The 23,631-nt window shown below is 37.2% G+C and overlaps 1 protein-coding gene across 5 annotated transcripts in view; it reads right to left on the bottom strand.

Moving 5' to 3' along the window:
- LOC6549208 (nipped-B protein) overlaps positions 1–23,631 on the bottom strand; it is a 91,428-nt gene that overhangs the window by 39,989 nt on the left and 27,808 nt on the right. For all 5 annotated transcript variants that reach the window (XM_026982908.1, XM_026982907.1, XM_026982906.1 and 2 more), the window contains 3 exons: positions 19,055–19,495; positions 7,284–7,958; positions 6,994–7,225 (listed from right to left, as the gene is read on the bottom strand). In XM_026982908.1, coding sequence (XP_026838709.1) covers positions 6,994–7,225; positions 7,284–7,958; positions 19,055–19,495 — 1,348 coding nt within the window. The remainder of the gene's footprint in view (positions 1–6,993; positions 7,226–7,283; positions 7,959–19,054; positions 19,496–23,631) is intronic.

Genomic DNA, 23,631 nt, shown 5'->3' on the forward strand with positions numbered 1-23,631 from the left:
AATATTCCTCTGAACATTCATCTTGCGGATCCACTTTTTAATAAAAGCCAACGAATAGACCTTTTAATTGGAGGTGGTCTATATTATGGATTACTTTGCGCGGGCCAAATTAAAATTGCAGAAAATTTGCCCTATCTTCAAAAGACACGACTCGGTTGGATCGTAGGTGGAATTGTTGCTCCCTCATCAAGAAGCCTTTCAGCATTGGCTGTATCAAACTTAGAAGCATCCCATTCTCCAGAAGTTGAAGATTTACCTAACATTTTGAAAAGATTTTGGGAGATAGATCATTGCGTTGGATCTGCATCTTCCATATCGGACGATGATTTGCTGTGTGAGCAGCTATTTCAAAAGGGATATTCTCGACTCAGCTCTGGACAATACTCAGTTCGTTTGCCAGCTAAATTTCCTTTGAACTCTCTTGGAGACTCTTATGAGCGTGCATTACGCCGTCTTAAGTCTCTCGAAAACAAATTTGCTAAAGACTTGGATTTAAAGTTGCAATACTCAGCCTTTCTTAAGGAATACCTCGATTTGAAACACATGTCGCTTTCTAACAAGCAGTCTACTTTGCCTCAATTCTATTTGCCACATCACTGCGTTCGCAAAACGGATAGTACAACAACAAAATTGCGTGTTGTATTTGATGGGTCAGCAAAATCAACCACAAACCAATCATTGAATGATCTTCTTTTGGCTGGACCATCAATTCAACCCCAGCTATTCACCACGTTACTTCGATTCCGATTTTTCAGGATTGCCTTGTGTGGCGATATTTGCAAGATGTACCGTTGTGTCCGCATGACACATCCTGATCAATATCTGCAGTGCATTTTGTGGCGCGACAATCCTGATGACGAGGTCAAGGTATACACTTTGGATACGGTGACCTACGGAACTAAGCCGGCTGCTTTCTTAGCAATTCGAGCTATGCAGCAAATAGCTCAGGACGAGGAGGCTGATCTACCACTTGCAGCAAATATCATTCGCCGAGACTTTTATGTAGATGACTTAATTTCGGGAGGCGATTCTGTTGAAGAAGTAACACAAATTCGGATGCAGGTCAAAGAGCTGTTACGACGTGGTCACTTCCCAATAAGGAAATGGTATTCCAATGAAGCTGCCGCTCTCGAAGGCGAATCTGAAGAGGATTTAGAAAAGCTGCTTCAGTTTCACGACGGAACTGACATTACAAAAACTCTTGGTCTTGTTTGGGACCCAAGTCGCGATCATTTGATCTTTAATTTCTCAGCAGATCTCGCTGTCGAAAAAGCAACAAAAAGATCCATCCTGTCAACCATCGCTAAATTTTATGATCCTCTTGGATTAATATCTCCCATAGTTACAAAACTCAAAATATTCATGCAGTTGTTGCATAAAGACAAGCTCGATTGGGATGAAAGCTTGCCTTTAAATCTTCATACATCATGGTTGGAGCATAAATCGCAATTCTCAACTGCCAGATATCTCAAATTTCCTCGTTTCGTCTTGCTTCCTTCTGCGTCTTTGGAAATACATGGATTCTGCGATGCCAGCATATCCGCTTATGGTGCCTGTATATATGTTCGCTCAGAAAGTCAAGGATCTATTACTTCGCATTTACTTTGTGCTAAATCAAGAGTTGCTCCTTTAAAAACACTCACAATCCCCAAATTGGAATTGGCTGCAGCACACCTACTTTCTGACCTCATATACAACATCTCTAAAATCGTTCCATTTTCTTGCAGCTTTTATTGTTGGTCGGATTCAACTATAGCGCTCTCCTGGATTCGTGAAGCCCCATCCAATTTCAACATATTTGTTTCTAACAGGGTGGCTCAAATACAAGATAATACCAAAAACATGACATGGAGACATGTGCCAACGCAGATGAACCCAGCCGACATATTATCTCGTGGATGTTCGCCTCTTGAGCTAGTCACATCGAGCCAGTGGTGTGAAGGGCCTGCCTTTCTACGCTCAGAGTCAAACAATTGGCCTGCAATCGTGCCACCTATAGCAGAGCTTCCCGAACGTCGTCGTCAAGTTTTAGTTGCAGCTCATCAACTTGATATATCGTTTAGCTGCAAATATCAAAACTCATTTGGCAAACTGCAGCGAGTCTTCGCTTACATTCATCGCTTTTTGGAACTTCGATTCAAAGATCGCCCTCGCTCAAAGGGTGAACTTACGGTTCAAGACATTCGAAGTGGCACTTATTTACTCATCAAAGGCATACAATTGATTCATTTTGCTGACGAGTTTAAGGCTTTGCACTCGAAAAAGGAACTCTCATCCAAAAGCGATCTACTTTCCTTGCATCCATTTATCGACGAGACTGGATTAATACGAGTTGGCGGTCGACTGCAAAATTCACTTTTGGACTTCAACGAGCGACATCCCATACTGCTTCCAAAACGACATGCCGTGACTTCATCAATGATTTTGTTCTACCATCACAAGTTCCTACACGCTGGACCACAAAGTCTTCTTGCTACGATTCGGCAAAGATTTTGGCCAATCGGTGGACGAAAAACAGTTGCAGCCATTGTCAGCAAGTGCGTACGATGTTTTCGTCTGAAGCCAAAGTTGTGCGAGCATATCATGGCTCCATTGCCAGCCGATCGTGTGCAGCCAAATCGCCCATTTCTCATCACAGGAGTCGATTTTTGTGGCCCATTTTATTGCAAATCTGAAGTGAGAAACAGGCCTGCATCCAAATGCTACATCTCAATTTTTGTTTGCTTCACCACTAAGGCAACACATTTGGAAGTGGTTGAAGACCTCTCTACGTCATCATTCATCGCTGCTCTTAAACGATTCGTTAGTATCAGAGGAAAACCAAATACAATTTGGTCAGACAACGCAACAAACTTTGTTGGTGCAAAGAATGAGCTCAAGGAACTTCGTCAACTCTTCCTCAGTGATCCGCAAACCAAGGATTTCAACAACGCCCTTTCCTCAATCGGTGTAAAATGGCATTTTATCCCACCTCGCTCTCCTCACTTTGGTGGATTATGGGAGGCGGCTGTAAAATCGGCCAAATTTCATTTTTATCGAGTTGTTGGAAAAACGATCCTGACATTTCATGAACTGCGCACTCTTGTTTGTGAGATCTCTGCTATGCTAAACTCACGACCTCTCTGTCTAATTACAGAAAATCCTAGCGACTTAGATGTTTTGACTCCTGGTCACTTTTTGATTGGGTCAACCTTTGCTACCTTCGATGAGCCTGACGTCACGCATTTGGACCTTAATCGTCTTGGTCGATGGCAACGCGTCTGCCAAATTCAGCAAAACTTTTGGCGAAAGTGGAGCTCCAATTACCTCTCTCTTCTTCAAGAGCGTGGCAAGTGGTGCAAGGCCGTTCGAAATCTGGAGCCAAACAACATTGTCGTCATCAAAGAAGACAACCTTCCTCCACTTCAATGGCGATTGGGAAGAATTGAAGAAACCATTCCTGGCGAAGATGGAAGCGTGCGTGTTGCCATAATACGCACTTCTACTGGACTAATCAAGAGAGCCGTCAACAAGATTGCTGTTCTGCCCGTCGATACCACTTCGGTTGAAAGGATGCCTCTTCCAACGGGGGGAGCATGTAGGGAGCAGAACTAGCGATCTATTTAATTTCTCTAAAACATTTATACTTTTGCCAATTTAAACTTTAACGTAAATCACATTTTCAAATAATCTTTCTTGCCCACTGTAATCGGTCACTTCTTGCACATATTAGCTTTCAATTATCTCAATATGTTATTATCGCTTTCTTCTTTAACGAGCTTTTGCGCGTGCTCAGCTTCTTACGCTTTTGCTTTGGACTCTTCAAGTCAGTCGTAAGTCGCTCTTCGTTTTGTTCTAATCGGTCTCTCGCGACACTTACATACCAAGCGCACTTAACTAATGCTGTATGTATAACCAACCAAATCGTTAATAAATTAAATAAGAATTATACAATATCGTTTGTACTAATTTGATATTAATGATTAAAAAGGGATGTCAAACCAGTCAGTCCTCGTAACAGATATATTTTAATTTTTTATAAGTATGCCAAATAATTTTTTGACACACCCACTTCAACGCCCACACGTTTAAAAAAGTTTATTTTTTCATTTTTTTTATATATTTTGTAAATTTCTATAGATTTGATAAAAAACTTTTTGCTCCACTCCAACGCCCACAAACCGCCCAAAAGTGTCACGCCCATACTTTTAAAAAATGTAAGTTTTTTTTTCATTTTATTTCTTTCCCAAATTTTACCAATTATCCAGAAAATTTTGATATTTTTCGATTGCACTTCCACTAGCTGAGTAACGGGTATCTGATAGTCGGGGAACTCGACTATAGCATTCCCTCTTGTTTTTATAATAACTTAAATAAATTACTATGTTTTAAATACTCTAATATACTAAAATACTTTAAAGTATTCCAATACAAGGAATTCATACTGAAATACTGAATTTATACAAACGGCCGTGCACACAAATGCAAGGCTCCGTTTTATTATTTTTGTGTAAACACCACTGCTGTGCAGTAAGCACAATGGGGAATTTTACATGATTTGTTTGCCAAAATGTGTTTTTAAAAATTTTGCAAATTGTGAAAAAAAATTTTTAACGGATTTAGAATTGATCAAGGGTTTTCACTCCAGGTTAGCACTCCAATGTTAAAAAATAACAGCTGTAAAGACAGCTGTTGCAGACATAAGGCACATGCATAAAATGTATATCTTTTCAACCACTAGGCCTAAAGTCGTCAAATTTGATTCTTCAAATGTGTACAACGTGTTTTTACTAATATGTTGCTTATTTTGTGCGTGTAAACTTAACAATTTATGTAGGAGATCCACACTGAGATCTCGAAATGAAAAAATGACACGTCCTACCACTTCTATTGCTCAGAGCGAACTGAGACCGAGCGCGTTGGAAAGGAGAGACTCCGCCCCAAATGTTCAGACAGGTCCGAGCGTGCTACGACAGGTAGTTACGTGACAATGAAACCATGCGCATTACTTTCATAACGCACCCTGTATAGTCATAATTTGCGACTTTTTGCGCCTTTTCGTCAAAAATTCAATTTTTAGGTATCAAACTCTCGATTAGCAATGCGGCCATAGTAGAAGTGTGTGGCGCACGCTAGCTCGTGAAAAACTGAATGCAATATTCAAATATTTGTGGGCATATCGACGACAGCATTTTTGAAATTAATGTATTAATTATGTGAACTTTATGTGAATTTATTGCATAAATGGAAAATATGCAACAGAAAGCATGCAAGGTTGCACAAATATACCCGGCATGGACGGAAGGCAATCTTAACTTGAACTTACTTGGAAATTCAAGCAAAGTTGAATTTCACTTTACTGATGTGCTTTACAGAGGATTGAAAATTTCAGACCCCATAGTATCATCTCTAAATTTCGGTAGTCGCATTCAAAAACATAAGCGACTTCCTCTACCGCGAGAAGGCCCGAGAAGAATTATTATCGTGCGAATTTGAGCATGCATACGCATGTTTGAATGATCTTCATATATAAAAATGACTTATTTTGTAACGTTAAAATAGATACTAAAAAATATATGGAGTACAAAAAAAATTTTTTTTCGAGGGGGGTGGCGGACGTGTTGTGCGATAGCCACACGCCTACTTTGCCAAAATAATTGTTAAGGTGTATAAAGACTAGAAAAAAAATTATCATCGTATCTTAAATAGTTTACGAGATATTCCTTTATGCCAACAAAACAGGTCAAATTCCCCATAGCGGTAAGTAAACTACACACCAAAATACTGTACAGGGATTAAACAGCACACCACTGTACTGCGGGACAATACGTTAAAAACCATTTGCTCCATAGCAACTGGGGATAAGGGTATTTCCCTGTGGTGAGGTTCCGTTTCAATGCTTTTTTAACTGTCGGATAAATGTAACTGAAATTTATATTATATGCCCACAATGGAACAAATCGCTAGATCCATGAAGTAACTTTTCAAAAGAGCCCTTAGCAATTTACATTTAACAAGAGAGAACGCTATCGGCTATCAGATGCCTGTTACACAGCTAGTGAAATTGCGAAAATGATTTCCACATTGTTTTGTGAAATCGATGGAAACTGGCAAAAAAATTTTAAAATCTGTAATAGATTTTACGAGACTATTTTTCCCAAAATACTTCGTTTTGAAAATGTACAGCCAATCGCATCAAGAGCTATGTAAAATCCCCAATTTTAAATATTGTAAACTTTTTTCCTAACACATAAATAATTTACTGTGAAAATTTTAAGTGCACCCTTTAACATATTACCTCGAACGGTCAGATCGAATGATTTCTTAATACTCTTGATACAAATTGAACAACATATAAGCTACACTATGGATATATTGTACTACTATATACAACTAGATACAATGGAACTAACTAAAAACTAACTAGATACAATCTAGATCAGCAGAGTTTGAGAATTATATTAGTACAAAAACATAACCAAGAAAAAACCTCCCAGTAAGACAATTTAAAATAAGAGCACTAAAACGTTATTTATAGAATAATAATAAAATCTCTACAGCTCTATTTTGTATTTAAGGTTGAGGATAGGGACTTTTATTCTGATTATGATCTTTTTTATGATTGCCGTTCAGACTAAATACCGGAGATGGATGGAGACGTCACTATCAGGGAAGAATTTGGGTGACTTTACGAATCGAAACAATGGCTAAAATTGGCATTTTAACAAAATGTCTAATTATGAGCTTGTAATAGGAAAAGGATACAGCGGCAGACCAGGCTTGGTCTATTAAAAATTTAAACAGAAAAAAACTATTATTTTCGTACAAGAAAATACATTTCTTACAAGACAATAATGTGGATGTGACCAGATAGTCGTAGGTTGTTACATATAATTGGAAAATATTATGCTATATCATCGGTTTAGTGCATATGAACAAAAAAATATGGACCTTTTTATATAATTAAAAAGATCCATATTAAAAAATTGTAAGCATTATATTTAGTTAGCATACCATTAGTCCTCCGATTATTCCGAATTTTAGACTTCCTGAAAGTCAACCCTTTTTTGCTATCACTGATCCTACGTCTTTGATAAATGACATCACGGTACCATTGTGCCAAATAAAAATGTCTAGCATAGTCCCAGATTAAGTTTTCTTCTTGAGCATTTACAGCTAGAAAATCGAGAAGAATTTTTTGTAAAAAATCTGTTCGCTGCTCCTCGGGCTCTAGTTCAAATTGATCCTGCAATGTACGAATGTAAGATATTTTTGTAAACAGTAAATACGATTTTGTTACTTACACTGTTTGATGTTACATCTCCCTCCTTTTCTTGCTCTAATTTGATGGATTTAATCATTGAATCAATAATGTTAACCCTACAGCGAGATTGTACTGTGTCTTTTCGCAATCGAGCAGCGACTATGCCCAGGTAATCCAACGATACTAAGCGAATGCTTTGTTCTATACCCTTATCAGACACGTAGCGAACCAGCATAGTTCCCAAAAGAGAAAGCAACAATTCAGATGCGGGCCATTCAGGTTTATTTACCGTGGCCAGTAAGTCATGAATAAAATTTTCAAAAAGAGGTCGAAAATCAGTTTCATTAGACCGAGATTTGCATTTATTGAGGAACGTTGTTAAGAAATTTCCACCAATGCTGACAGCTACATCATACTTTTGTAAAATCAGTAGATCCTGACTAGGTTGGAGCATTTTCTTTCCTTCTTCATCAAAAGTATTCCCGTCTTGCGGTTTGTTACTACATTTTCCATTATCACATAGGGAATCTGGTAAAATGGTGGCGCATTGAATTAACTGCAACACAAGGGCTGTAACCATTTGAATATTTCCTCCACTGTTTGTAAGTTTATATGGGCGAAGGTTTTTTTTTGAAGAAGGTAACCGATCAATAGATGTCAATATGTCTCCTAGGATACTGTTTCTTATTTTATCGTATCTTTCCTTGCGAAAAATCTGAAATGTAATAAAGATATAAATATATAATTGTTAAAACAAAAACTGTGTTCATTAAAGATATTAAAGTAAATTCATTATTATTTGGGTTTTTGAATTGCCAACCGAGAGGCACTGCCGTATATCGTACGGCTTGATTCGCGAGAAGATAGACACGATATCGGAATATATACTACTTCAGGACTACAACTTCGGTATTATCCACTTCACCACGAACCATATTACACCCCATTTTACATTTTTAAAGAGGACCCTTAGCAGGACTCTTATAGTTTAATATAAATGATCAAGCGGAGAACCATAAAATTAAGCTTCCTTACCAAGAGTGAATGGTTTACAGAGTCAAATGCCTCACTAAAGTCAGTGTAGATAACATCTGTCTGGGCAAATATAGCAGCTACTGCCTGATTCGATGTTGCCGTAGTAGTTTCAAAAATTAATAATAATATAAACGATTTAACCGAGCACTTAAACAGTTAGAAAAATAAAACTTAGAACAGGTATCGTTAAATTTTATATAAAGTCTTTATATTTCTTTATAACTCGTTATAAGCCACGGAGGTTTATTAGAGATAGACGGATAATACTTCGAAACACAAAAGATAAACAAGATAGAATGCTATAGTCCAGTTTCCCGACTATCAGATACCCGTTACTCAGCTAGTGGAAGTGCAAAAGAAAAATTTCAAAATTTTTTGGAATATCGGAAGAAATTGGGAAAAAAATAATTAAATGAAAAATAACTTGAACATTTTTCAATAGTTTGGGCGTAACAGTTTTGGGCGGTTTGTGGGCCTTGGAGTGGGCGTGGCAAAACGTTTTTTTTTTTGGCAAATCTATTGAAATTTACAATATATACATACATATAAAAAAAAGAAAAAATATTCAATTTTTCAAGTGTGGGCGTGACAGATTTTGGCGGTTTGTGGGCGTTAGAGTGCGCGTGACACAAACTGTTTTGGCAAATATAGATTTGCCAAAGACAGAATTTCTATAGAGAAATTTACAAGATATATTCAAAATGAAAAAATATCAAACCATTTTTCAAAATTGTGACCGTGTCAGTTTTTTTGGGTTTGTAGGCGTTACAGTGGGCGTGGTAATATTTGGAAATAAACTTGCACTGCGTCTATGTCTCTGGAAGCTGCATGCTTAATTTCAACATTCTAGCTTTTGTAGTTCCTGAGATCAAGGCCATGGACAGATCGACTCGGCTATTGATCCTGATCAAAAATATATATACTTTATATGGTCGGACACGTTTCCTTCTGCCTGTTACATACTTTTCAACGAATCTAGTATACAAATTATATTATTGCCATATAAAAACAATATAGAATGCTATATCGAGTTCCCCTACTATCAGATACAAGTTACTCAGCTGGTGGAAGTGCGAACCAGAAAATTCTTAATTTTCTGGAATATCGGTAAAAAATGCGAATAGAAGAAACAAATAAAACAAAAATTAAAAATTTTTTCAAATAGTGTGGGCGTGACAGTTTTGGGCGTTTTGTGGTCGTTAGAGTGGATGTGGCAACATTTGGAAACAAACTTGCGCTGCGTCTATGTCTCTGAAATCTGTTTTTGTAGAACGAGGCGTTCATTCGGACAGACGGACATGACCAGTTCGACTCGACTATTGATCCTGATCAGAATATATATACTTTATATGGTCGGAAACGCTTTCTTCTGCCTATTACATACTTTTCAACGAATTTAATATACCCTTTTATAGCTTGCGAAAACAATGTATGCGTTTGATTGACTTCTCTGATTTTTCGGTTCCTGTGTCAGGTTGAGTAAGCGGTGCTACTCTGGACAGAAACACACTTTCAGAATTTGTTACAAAGCATAGGTTTAGTAATTGAACAAGGGAAATTGAGAAGAGAAATGACTAACTAACGAACAATAAAGTCATCTTGTGCTATAGGGAGAAAGATATTTGATTTTTCTTGAACCAAGTATATTAAAATCATTTAAATTTTAAATATAGCGGACAAGAAATTCAAGTGTATTGGTAATCTAGAACACGCATAATGTAAAACCAAAAGATATACAAAATATATGAAAGTGAAAGTTACGTATGTGAATTCTATGTTACGGAACTCATCGAATATTACCTCCTCTGTCGTGATTGCAATTAAGTCTCCACCTCCTATTCTGGAGGGACGTTCGTGCCTATATATAGTGTACAAACCTGGAAACACTTAAGAGCAGTTTAATTCCCACAGGCCCTTTTTTGCCATATTTTTCGAATTTAGTTTCGAGATCTTTCACCCCATACTATCTGGTCTATAGAAGTTGTGGCCCTCGTGGATGAAAAAAGACGCATTAGGAGAACATGGATGTCCACACGCAACCTCAGGGACTAAACAGCCTTTAATCGTGCCACCAAAGAGCTCAAGAAAAGGCTCTGCATTCTTCGGCAGGACTGTTTCTATAGCTTCCTGGAGGAACTAAAACCAGTTGACCTATAGTACATTCTCTGGCATGTCACTCGGCACATTAAGAGACCTGCAAAATAGGCTTCCCCGGTTCGCAAAGAGGATGATTCCCGGTGCCGTACAGAAGCCAAGAGAGCAGAAGCTATCGCAGATCATCTGCAAAACACATTCATCCCGTTCGATAAGAACGCGAGTGAAGAGCGAGCTGCTACTCTTGAGTACATCAACAGTTCAAGTGGTCATGGTCCCCCGTTACAACCAGTTGAACCTGAGGAGGTGGGTCAGGAGATATCAACACTAAAGGGCAGCAAATCACCAGGCCCAAATTGCATACAACGAAATTCTTAAGTAAGTGTTTCAAACCGTCTAAAAATACAGCGGTTCCAGAACAAATGCCTAAGAATTGTCTCTGACGCACACCCGTATCACAAGAATACCACTATCCGCATGGAACTAGGCATCCCACCAGTACTAGATGAGATGAAAAGGCTCAGCGAAAGGTACGCAGGCTGGAAAACCACCCAAAAACACATGGCAATCAACCTACTGAACAACATTCGAACCGTCAGACGCCGGAGAAGAACACATGCACTCGACCTCACCACAGGCTGAACAATAAAGATACCAACTTGACCTCAATACCGGCAGAACAAGTTAGACACCCACTTAAACTCACCGCAGGCTGAACAAGACACACCACTCTCATTCAAATGAATGTTCCCCCAAAATACCAATTTATCCCTTAAGTTAACATTTAATTATTGTCCACCTAAGACAGATTCGAAATAAAAGCTATCCCTGTTATACAAAAAAAAATTGAAAAATCGCTTGTTCGGGAAAGTTATATTAAAAGATTAAATGTTAAGCCAGTGCAGACAAAACTGGAAAACTCCCAAGTTGCATTCCCTCCACCACTGATTGATGACATTGCTCTGTATCCTTCTTAGCTGCCGATCTGAGCAACTTTTTAATGGTTTTCTGCAATAGACAGCTACGGGTACCTGTTGATCAGTTACCGGAATTTGCGAGGTGGTTCCTGCGGCTATTAATCTGGGATTCTGGCACGGTAAGCCGCTTGTTCGGCCGCTAAAAGCAGCGCACTTAGTGGGAGTGGGGAGGATGAGATTGGTTGTTGGGCTTAGGGTAGCGTAACTGTTCTCATGCTATGAGCTCTGTACGAATTTTACCAAGCGATAATTCGTTTACTTCTGTTATCCACTGCTACTTATATCGACATAGTGATCTGCCTGCAATCTATCTACATGTGATAACGCAGGCACCGTCGAACCAGAAGTGTCCGGCTGTGGGACACGATTCAACACTGATACACTATTCACACTATCTGCCTGATAACACTTGACCTAAGCCAATAAATCACCTATGTTAGATATTGCATTGAATTTTAACCTAATTAAATACCCTTTTAATCCCATAGATGTATATAAACACGAAGTTATACCTATTAAAATCCGTATGAAAAGAAATCTTGACGTATTTACTTTCCGCAGCCCAATTCGTTCTGTACTTATGCGGCGACTATTGCCACTGGTTCTGAACCTGCGCACGCAAAAAAGTAACATATTTCAGCACTACAATTTCGGTAAAAAGTCGGTGACCGGAGACTTTGAACCGCAACATTGTTTAAGCTGGGACTACAATTTAAACAAAAAAAAAAAAACACAACCTTGTTCAATTTAGGATAATCCAAAAATATTAAAAACAAAAAAAAAAATTTACATGATTTTGATTATTATTTATCGGTAAACTAGGCGTGAAATAGCAATTTCAAATGAAACCAAATGGAGAACACTTTTTTATTGCTGCTATCAAGTTGGCAATAAACAGCTAAACGAGCAGTCTTTAAACGGCCAACAAGTCGAACAAAAAAGCGGGAGAATGAAAAAAAACTAATAAAAAAGAGGTGGTGATAACATATAATAAATGAATAATCGGTCTGAGTCGACGCACATCATAAAAAACAACTGTAAAAACTCAAACTCTCTATAAAATATTAAATGTAAAAATGGCACCAATAACAAGCATTAATTCATGCCATCATAAGAACTTATAAAAAGGATCTTGCAGATAGGAAAAAACAAGCTAGCCAATTATAAAGAGCGCCTGTCCAATTCAAAAGATATGTGGACTTAATTTGACGCAGGAGAAAATAACGAAAACAAAAATTTTAAAAGGATCAACATTGGATTACGATTTTTCAAAAAATGACTTCTTCAATCAATTAACATATTCAGTATTAACTAAATTTGTTTACTATTTACTATTTATTTAGTAATTCACAGTTATTTTTACTGGAGGGTGATGCCTCAACACAAGAAGATATCGGAATAGAATCGAAGTTCAGCGAACAAAGCGGCTGCTTGATATTTTAGAGCGCATCATAAAACTCAACTGAAACTCAACAATGTTTTTCTCAAGCCATTTACAATATTGGAATAAAATAAAAAATATTCATATCCAAATTTATAAAAAGTTCGGGGAACCAAAAAAACTTGGATATGACGAAAGCACATTTATATGGCTGCAGATGCAGTCATTAAAGTACAAACAGAAACGTACGTAAAGAAGGATAATTCTAATAGTTTTCCAATAAATGGCGCGTTACAATTTTCAAAGGTTGCAGTACCCAAATTTAATGGAGGTTATTTAAAATGGCAGCAATTTCATAATATCTTAAAACAAATTATTCATGAATCGTCTTTACACCATCTTTTGACTTCAAAGCGAACGGTCGTTTTTTTCCGAATTTTTTTTTTTTTGGTTTTGCCAAAACGAGCTTAAAAAGTTTAAAAAGTTCTTTAATAATTATATTTTATACACATAATTATTAAAACTCCGTTCGCTTCGCGAGTAAATCTCTTTCGATCTGTAACTCTCTGTTCTGTAACTCTCTTTTATGCGTTGTCCGTAGTTCCTATAGCACAAAACGACTTTATTGACGGCTTGCTCAACCTATCGTTGTCGCAAGTTAATTATATTCGAATCTCTCTTGGTCGATTATTGTATGGACTTAAGGACTTTTGTAAGGACTTGTAACAAGTCCTGAAAGTGTGTTACTGTTCAGAGTACCACCCCTTACCCACCTGAAGATCCATATCATCCCACTTTTCAGGTGACAATCGACACAGGCACCGCACTAAAAGAAAAATCAGAAAAGTAAACCAGACGAATTCACTGTTTTCGGAAGGAAAACGTTCTGAGGCTAAATAATTTTATATCTGGCTTTAATTGGTCCGATCTTTACTCCTGCAACATATTGGCGGATGCCATAAATATTTATTATACCGCAATGAAATGATATTAACTCTTGTGTTCCGTTTACACTAAGCGAAGACCTTATGTCTGCAATATAAGGACATTTCTCGCCATTCGGACTTACAATCCGATCTAAATAGATTTCAAAAATGGTCCCGTGATAACGTACTAAACTTAAAAGGCTTAAATGTAAAGTTATGACCTTTTGTAGTCTCAGCCCAAGACACGCGACTTACACTCTAAGTGGGTACCCTTTGGAAAAAATAACACGTGTTACTGATCTTGGTGTTCTTCTAGACCCTAAACTGAAATTTTACGACCATATTTCGTCTATTGTCAATAAGGCCAGGGGTGTGCTTGGTTCTAAAAAAATGTGGTCAAAGAAATTTTAATGAAACTTACATGACCAAAACCTTATTCATTTACCTCGCTTGTGTGTGCTTGGTTCTATAAAAATATGGTCAAAGGAATTTAATGAAACTTACATGACCAAAACCTTATTCATTTCCCTAGCCCGTCCGATACTCCTGTTTGGAGTCCACACTAAGGAGTTCACTCGGACCGTATTGAATACAGTAAAAAAAACTTTTTACTGTATGCCTTACTACGACTAAATTGGGATGCAACTTTATATTACCTCCTTATTCCAGGAGATGTTAATGTTAATTAATTTACCTTCCCTTGATAACCGTAAAAACAATGCTTGGAACAGTATTTATTTGTAATCTGATTCGTGGTGAAGTTAATAGTCCCAACTATGAGTTGATTGACTCCTACAGAGTATTATGTTCTGACTATAATGGACTTTATCCTATAATCTCTAATCCTGACCCTCTGCCGCTCTTAAAGCGATCAGTACTAACTTTTTTAACACATAATTACATCTTACTAATATTTACTTATAGATATATTTCCTCGTTACTTTAATATTTTCTATATAGCGTCTACCTTCTCGTGAATCAAGAATACACGGCAGCGCTCGTCGGTCGGTTGGGCGCGAAGTGTAGCACTCACGCGTACAAAAAAAAATTAAGAAATACCCATTATACAAAAAATGTGGTATTTAAAAACCTATGTTACGGTAGAATCAAAACCATTTATTCCTAACAGAAGGCAACTATTTAACATCATGGAAAATGTTTGAAGCCCGCTTCAGCAATAAAACGGTACTGAGTAATACTTTAATTCAAAACATTTTGGATCAACCAGCCACATTACGCACAATTCAAATCAATTAAAACAATGCATAATAATTTTGGTATAGTTGGTATAGAGACAGATAAATGGGATCCACTTCTACTCTATCTTCTAACAAAAAAAGTGGATCGACAAAGCACTTGGTATATGAACAATGATTTCAAAAAACAATGTAAATACAGCCTTTAAACGATTTTCCAAATTTTTTTGGAAAAAAGATTTCTCACTTTTGAAGCAACTTTTTTGCTTTGACTGGTGCTGAGTCACAAGCCATTACACAAGGAAATAATGTTCAAACGGCTGAATGTGGATCGCTGTTTGATCCCGGATCCATATATTCAATCAATCAATCAATATTAATCAATGTGATTTGAGAAAGAGCTATTTAAGTGCTTTCGTTAAAAACTACAAATTAAATCTGTAAAATTAAAGGCATTGGTGACATTAAGGGCATTTTAAAGGCGCAGACTTTAAACGCAAGGGTAAATGTTCTTATTAAATCAAAATATTGAGATTTTACCTCAAGGTTAGGAGCAATGGTGTTGCCTCACATAGTCGGCAGACTTATCCTAATTCATCCTCAGGATTGAAAAATTCAAAGTCAATGGCCGACCCACAATTTAGAAAATCAGGAAAAATGTTCAGACATATTTGGATAAATCCCAAGGATCAACATTACCAATTGATTATATTTAGAAACGACCCTTCAGAAAATTTAAAATTTTAACAAAACAAAATGCTTGCAATATCTGGCTACGAATCAAATGATGCCTTAAAAATTGGAAGGAGTCAGATTGCTACAACGGAATGGACAATTATAGTTTATTATAATTTAAGGCCCTATTGGAAAGATATGAGTACTTTTTTCATGGGAACCACAAAAATTGTGTACACAATTCCCAATTTGAAATCACGTTTGGCTCCAGTAAATTCTATCACACTTTTGCAAAACAATTTTTGCACAGATATTGAAGAATTAAAGAAATCCCGAGACGTTGAAAAGGGAAGCAGTCTGAGCGCCCTGACACTATTTCTAGATCAGGATGCTACATTTCGAGTTGGCGGCAGATTGGAAGCATGTGATCTTTCATATGATGCAAAACATCCAATACTATTACTCAATAGTAAAATTATTTTTAAAAAATCCCACAAAGAAAATATGCCAGCTCTGCTGGCAATATCTCGCAAGATATATTGGGCAATAAAAGGAAATACAATAGCACGAAATGTAGTTTTTAAAAATGTAAAATGTACCAGAGCTAACGCAAAATAAATGGAGCAAATAATGGGACAACTACCAGTTAAGTTACAATAGCAGGAAATGTAGTTCTTAATTATGTAAAATGTACCAGAGTGTCAAACAAGCCAGCCAGACCGTCCCTTAATTCTGGTGTCGACTATTGCGGGCCATTTCAAATCCATTTTCAAAATTCGTGGAAGGAATACATTCAGCCTACATTGCGATATTCTTTTAGTTAGCGATCTGACAACGGAAGAAATTTTTTCTGTGCTTCGTCGATTCATCGTCGTCCTCGACAAATGTCAGACATTGCACTGTTTGCTACGAATTTCGTTGGAGCCAGGAACAAATTACAGAAATTGAAAAATGCTATATTTTCGGTTCAATCATTGAACAGTGCTACAATAAAGGAGTAAACTTTAAGTTTATTCCTTTAAGAGCGCCTCACTTTGAAGGACTTTGGAAAGCATCTAAGCATTTATTACTAAAAATATCTCAACAGAAAATCTTACCTATGAAGAATTAGGGACTATAATAGTTGATATTGAAGCCATATTGAATTCTCGACCTCTCAGTCCGATGTCAAACAATCCAATTGCCGTAACAGCACTTACTCCAGGAGAAACTCTAACCGCTTGGCAGACAGTGATCCATACCAGTGATCCACAATCATTGAGACGAAGATAGCAATCAGTTTTAAAACTCAAGCACTCTTTCTGGACACAGTGGTCAAATGATTATCTTTAACAACTTCAACATTGCCAAAAGTGGAGAAGGTCATCAGCCAATATTAAAGATACTGATAAAAGAAGATAACAACCTAGTTCTGCAATGGCCAATGGGTCGAGTTTTAAAAGCAATCCAGGGAAAAGACAATTTTGCAGGAGTTGTGGAAGTCAAAATATTCAAGCGAGATATTCAACACTTTGCCCCTTTCTTTTCAGAAGAGGAGCCTGTCTATAAACACCCATTAACCGAAGATAAAGGGTAACATAACAACTAATGAAAGGCAAGCCAAAATGCCAAAACAATCAACAATGCCACCTTTAACAATAGAAATGATTGTAATGCTTCTATTATTACTCAATTTGACTTAAAGCCAGGAATATTCTTCGAAAGTAGGAAGTAGTCAGCTTGCTACAACGGAATGGACCAATATAGTTTATTATAATTTAAAGCCTTATTGGAAAGTTATAAGTACATTTTCCATGGGACACAAATTGGCCACTTGTGTACACAATTCCCTGAACAGGAAACATGTACAACTAGCAGCATTTTAAACATATCGAGGCGCATCTACAATCGGAAAACATTCGCAAAATCACGTAGTAACTCATTATTATTATTATAATATTATATAATTATAATTATATATTATATCCATCATTATTAAGGGGGATGAGGACTCAAACTGAAAGCGGTTAAAGTCAATAGAAAACTATTTTGCAGAAACATCTAGCGACCTCACGCGATTCAATTAGTTTTTTTGGTTTATAGCACTGGCCACTGAACTGTCTCTTTTAGCTACAAACTTTCAGCGAAAAAATTAGAACATAAATTTCTTATCGGATATTCAATATAACACAATATTCCCGATGTTAATATCGCCACGATAATTAAAGGCACGACAATTTTAATGGCATATCAAATGACGAAGGCTGAAGGAGTCTTAGGTAAAAGATCAAGTCAGCAGTCGAACTGGTCGTCACCACAATCCTGCCACGCACACTGCTTCTTGCTGGGATTGTTTTTAACTGTTCCAGCACTATGGGACTCTGAAGATCAACTCCAGGGTCTGATCTCTATTCCTGTTGTACTGAGGCGTCTCAATCTAATTTAGTTCTATCTTCGAGGACCTCAGCTAATCGAGTCTCAATTCAGTGAGATGCTTGGTCTCCAACGTGTCGACGTAGCTCCTTGCTGGCATTCACGTACATATCTCCCTTATTTTTTACTTTCTTCACGTTCTTTACTTGCGTTCCGATTCTTCTCCTCTGTTTTGCTTCTCGCTGGCCGAGCCGTTCATCCTTGACGTGCCCAGTCTCAAGGCCCAAGGTCCACAGTTTTACCGTAGTCCATACTTTTCAACGAATCTAGTATACCATTTTACTCTACGAGTAACGGGTATAACTAGTGCTGATTGAACCTCACCACACAAAAGTTTAGATAGCAATTTTTTTAAGCAAAATTATTTTTAGCAGTCTTTATCTAAATTTTTTTTTTAATTCTCATGCTTTTTTTATTGAAGCTTGCGGAGTTGCTTGCCTTTTAGTTTTTCCGTTACGTTTCGATTGGTAAATTTTCGTGTCAAATTGTCAAATGTGTCAAATTTGACACTCGTCAATTTTTATTATATTTTTATAATATATATTCTTTATATGGTCGGGAATGCTTCCTTCTGCCTGTTACATACTTTTCAAGGAATCTAGTATATCCTTTTACTATACGAGTAGTACGAGTACTCTGACAGTCGGGGAACTCAACTATAGCATTCTCTCTTGTTTTTACTTCCACAACACTGTGAAGGGGCAAACGCAAAAACGTTTGACGCCATAGTTCTTATTAATTGCACTGTTGCGATTTGGTGAATTGATAATTAAGATTGAAGAAAACGTTTGCATCTGCATCACGAGCTCTAAGCGAAATCGTTTGCCTACGCAACAAGATCACAAATAACAAGTTATAGCCAGTAGGCATTGGTAATTGGTGAGCCTTGCTAGCGTTTTTTCAGTTTTACTTTTCTTTGGAAATCTTGAAAGAACGAAAAAGAAAAGGGTTTTGGCGAATTTCCCGGCTATCGAATACCCGATATTAAGCTAGCATAAGGGCGAAAAGAAAGAATTTATTTACTTTCGTGTAACGGGTATAATAATAATTAAAACTTACTTCTGGTCTAAAATAAGAAAGGACTCTGTGGTAACACTTAGATAGTTTTTACTTACTGTGGTAACGAGTTCCAAACATACAAATTGCAACGTCTCTATGTTGTCAACAAAAAATGGTTCAATAGCCAGCGTTGACAATGGTAAAACTATAGTATCAACGAATACACATTTGTCAAAAAGTGTTACAAAAACCTTTAGCAGCTCTACAGTTTTCGAGTAGAATAGCTGCAAACTTCGACTTTGAGCTTGGTGTGATTTTATTTTTTTACGATGATTTGTCCTCTTTACACTTTTTGCAGTGTAAACCGGGTCATGAAGAGGAAATATTGTTTCACGCAATTGAAATTGCGTAAATTTTATTATGTGTGATACGTTATCTTCTTGTAAAAACTGAAGATCGCTTACAGTAGAATAAATGTTACATATAAGCAAGCAAGCATCCATTGCGTTAAGTAATTTTTCAATAACTTCATCATCTACAAATTCCTCTTCGTCCTCCTGAAAAAATAAAATATTTTATTTATTAAGGCTAATGGATAATGTATAATTGATACCTATCTGAATACTTATAGAAAATACTTATACAAAAACTTAAATCGTACATTACAAATAATTAACAAATTTTTCTTCTTATAGGTGCCTTATTAAAGCAAAAAGAAAAAACCCCTGAGGAATATCGCAGACGGAGGCAACAATCTATCAAATGAGAAAAATTGAATAAGGTGGAAAAATGATATAGTAAATCGCGATTGTCAAGATAGTTAACATGACAGCAAAATCGGTGTACAATTAGCACGGTCTCTCCGTTCCAAACAACACGGCTGCCTACCTCTTAAACCACAATCTACCCAAACATTTATTTTAAAGAAAAAAAAAGGATACTTAATAATTATAAACAAAAACTGTACAAGTAAGAATAATTCCTTGTTAAAATTCAGTTAACCTTTGTTATAAAAGACACCTATGGGGTATTTCTGGTCATTCGATTTCGTAACCTATGCATATGTGAATTGATACTCAACTATCGAGGTAACGAACTTAAACAAAATACCTTCATTCACTCAGTCGACGTTTACCCTCCGCGGAGATGCAAGTGACTGCATCAACCAAAATCTTCTTATTAAAAAGCAAACAAGAATCAAAACAAATCTTCAGAAGAAAGCAAAAACAAATTCTACACGTAAACCGTTGCAAAAGTATACCTCCGAAGGCCGCAACGAGCCTGAGACTGCTGCAATGAATCGACCGCCGGACTTGAACTACTCGGCACAGTGCAACCAACCCACAATTTACGAACCGAAATTGATCGTAATATACAGAACAGATGGGGAAAGTTTTGACAAAGTTTCACCATTCGTGATTAAAAAAGTATTAGACTTTACATGCGGAAGTGATGTAGTGCCTTGCCAAAAAACTCGCGCTGTGACATTACTAGTAAAAATGCAAGGTTAATGAACATGAAGACATTCCATAATTTTTTAGTAAACGTATTCCAGCACAACAGATTGAACTCCACCCAAGGCGTAGTTTATTCAAACGACCCACGCGCATTCCGGAAGACGAAATACTAAAGGAACTTGCTCCCCAAAAAGTCATTAAAGTGGAGAAGATACTCAAGGTTTTCTGACAACAAACCATCAGAAACAGGTGTGATAAAGTTTACCTTTGATACCACAAGCCTCCCAGCGACCCTGAAAATTGGCTACGATAGTGCTAAGGTTGGACCATACATCCCCTTACCTCTTATGTGCCGTAATTTCCACTGACTTGGACACATCACAAAAGCCTGTTAAAGCCCAAAACTTGGTTCCAACTGTTCCAACTGCTGATCACAGCACCGACAACAGCGAATGCACAAATAATAAATTCTTCATTACCTGCAGAAATGATGTCAACGACCAGCACAACCACATTCCGGTAGACAAACCATGCCCAGCCTTCCTCAAACAAAAAGAGATCACAGCTCTTAAAGTCATTGAGTGAATGGATTTTAAAGAAGCCACCATCACCCGGCACACCCATCAACCCACGTCATATGCAAAAATAGCCGAACCCAAAAAAGCACCCAATTAAGCGTAAAACTTAAACCAAACCATCAACACCTCCTCTAAGTCAAGTTTTAAGCCCCCATTTACCAAAAATGTCTCTAGTTCAATTCAAAGGAATCTAACAGGATATGTAAACAACTACAACCAACTCATTATTCTCATTAAAAAATACTCTCCACAGAAAATTTCCCTCAAGAAAACTACATACAATACACAAAAACATACCAACCCCAATTAACTACAAGCTGTTAACAAATATAGCTACCAACAGATTTATGGCGTAGCACACATCGTTCATAAGTCAGTCCAATACACTATCCTCAACATCACAAACGATCACGAAGCAATAGCCATAAATATATAATCTAAAACTAAAATTAAACATATTTTCCACATACATTTCCCCAACCAGAAACATGACTAACCGACACTCTAAAACACATTTAATATATACAACAAACACCCTCAATAATCACGGGAGACTTCAATGGATGGCACCCGTCCTGGGGCTCCCCAAAAACTTGGAAAAATAACCCAAAGATTCTTTGACAATTCACACCTTATTCTATTAAACGACAAATCCCCCACACACTATTCAACACACAATCTACTTCAATCTACAACGTATAAATACTTCACCGACATCACTGATGTTATAACTTCCAATATTACAGTATGTCACCCCAGATTGAACATTGACATTTCATGAAAAAACCCCAAAATCTTAAGGTCTCGGACCCAGATTATCATCGTTTTTACCGCATAAATCTATTGATTGGCGCGCGTCTCTTTTACGAACTGGTGTGCGTCAATTCAAAAAGCACGTTAGACTGGTTTGTTTCTGGAGTTTGCAGTCGGTTCAATGGCAAGGATTTAGTATAGTTTGGCGTGGTTGTTCATTGCCCGGCCTAATATACATATAAGGGGAAATGAAGATACTTACAGCTTTTATTACCAAGAATGGATTTTTGGAGTATACCATTTGTGTTGGTAATTGCGGCGAAATTTTGGGAAGTTATCAAGGATTTTCTATGTCAACAGGTCCGTAAAATGATTGCGGATTAGGTTAATTTACAGTACTACCCTCACCCAAACAACAAACTCATGTCCATCTGAAATAGCTAACATCTTTTATATTTCTATAAATGGAAGAGAATTGCAACACTTTAATTTCATATTGGGAGAACACATCCTATGCACAGTACTTGATATTGCTATGCTTAGAAAACTGAACTGGCTGCTGCTCAACAGAACGAGCAAGCTCAGTCTGGGCAACAAAGTGTTGCTACTCAAATGGATTGTAGTCCATACAAACGCGAATGTATAAGTTAACTAAGTTAACCGAGCGACGGGAGAGACCGATCGTCTGATGACCAGCTCCGGCCAAATTGCTGACACAGCGTCTGGTCGGAAGCTCGAGCGCAGCTGGCTAGCTCTGCAAGTTTGCAGAGGCCGCTGCAAAGCTGTTTTTTTTAGCCTTTAAGTTCAGTTCGTTTTGGATATTCACAGAAAAAATACCACAAATTCTCCATATAACAACTCCGGCCATCCGCCGTTATATCTTTTATTACTCCCTAGGCCAGAAGCCATCATAATCTTCATAAATCTACAATTGGATTTATTGGATCACTTTCCCCGCCACTGTGAGAAGACAGCTGCGAGGAACACTCTGGAGAGGAGAATAGTTGCCTAGACGCAGCCAACTTTCGTGAAGACCACATCAGCCAGCCGGCTATTGTGACAGTGACTGCAGCGTTGGACCTTCACCTGCGGCACCCCGACTTTATTAATTTATACATGTTAATTTTCCTTCATCTTTAACTCAACGTATTAAAGTTGGTTGATCGACTTTTTAATACATTTATATGTTCTATTAAAAATCGGCGTCCCATGGTCCCAAGAAGCTGACGACAGCTGTTCAGTAATTTCAGAATGACAAGATACTTTTATTGAAATCATTAAACTACCCTCTACAAAAGTCCTATATAAAATTATTGCCAAACGTTTGTGATATTTGATTAAACAAACAAACTCATTCACATTTATGAGTTTGGGTTTAAAATTTGATCTAGGCAGTCTATTATACGTTAACCACTAGAGTTATCTCTCTCTAAAACGCCACCTTTCAATAATATTATGGGATTAGCTCAAAAGGTACCCATTCCCTTATCCACCAACTACAGGAATGGAAATTAAATACTTTTCTAGTGTTATGACAAACAGAAACGTATGTAACAGCTTTATTTTAAAAAGGGCATCCCGCAAGATTCCCCCACATCAGTCATCCTATTTTTAATCACCTATAATTCTTCAACTTCCATTATATCTCTTCCAAAGCAAATAAGGTTTCTTGCTTGTTGTGACTACTTTCATTTAATAATTTATGACAAAAATTGAAAAACACATCCACAAACTTTTCAGGCGTCTGCTATAAAATAATCCATTGGTGCACTTCCTCTGGTAGGTTTAAAACTGAGAGACAAGTTTGAGTAGAAAAGACGTACAGATAGACGGGCATTGCTAAAACTCGGCAGTTGATAGAGATCAATAAATATATATTTCATATGATCGCAGATGTCTGCATTT

The sequence above is a fragment of the Drosophila erecta genome, unplaced genomic scaffold (assembly GCF_003286155.1).
Source record: "Drosophila erecta strain 14021-0224.00,06,07 unplaced genomic scaffold, DereRS2 tig00000246-arrow-arrow-pilon, whole genome shotgun sequence".
Lineage (NCBI taxonomy): Eukaryota > Metazoa > Arthropoda > Insecta > Diptera > Drosophilidae > Drosophila > Drosophila erecta.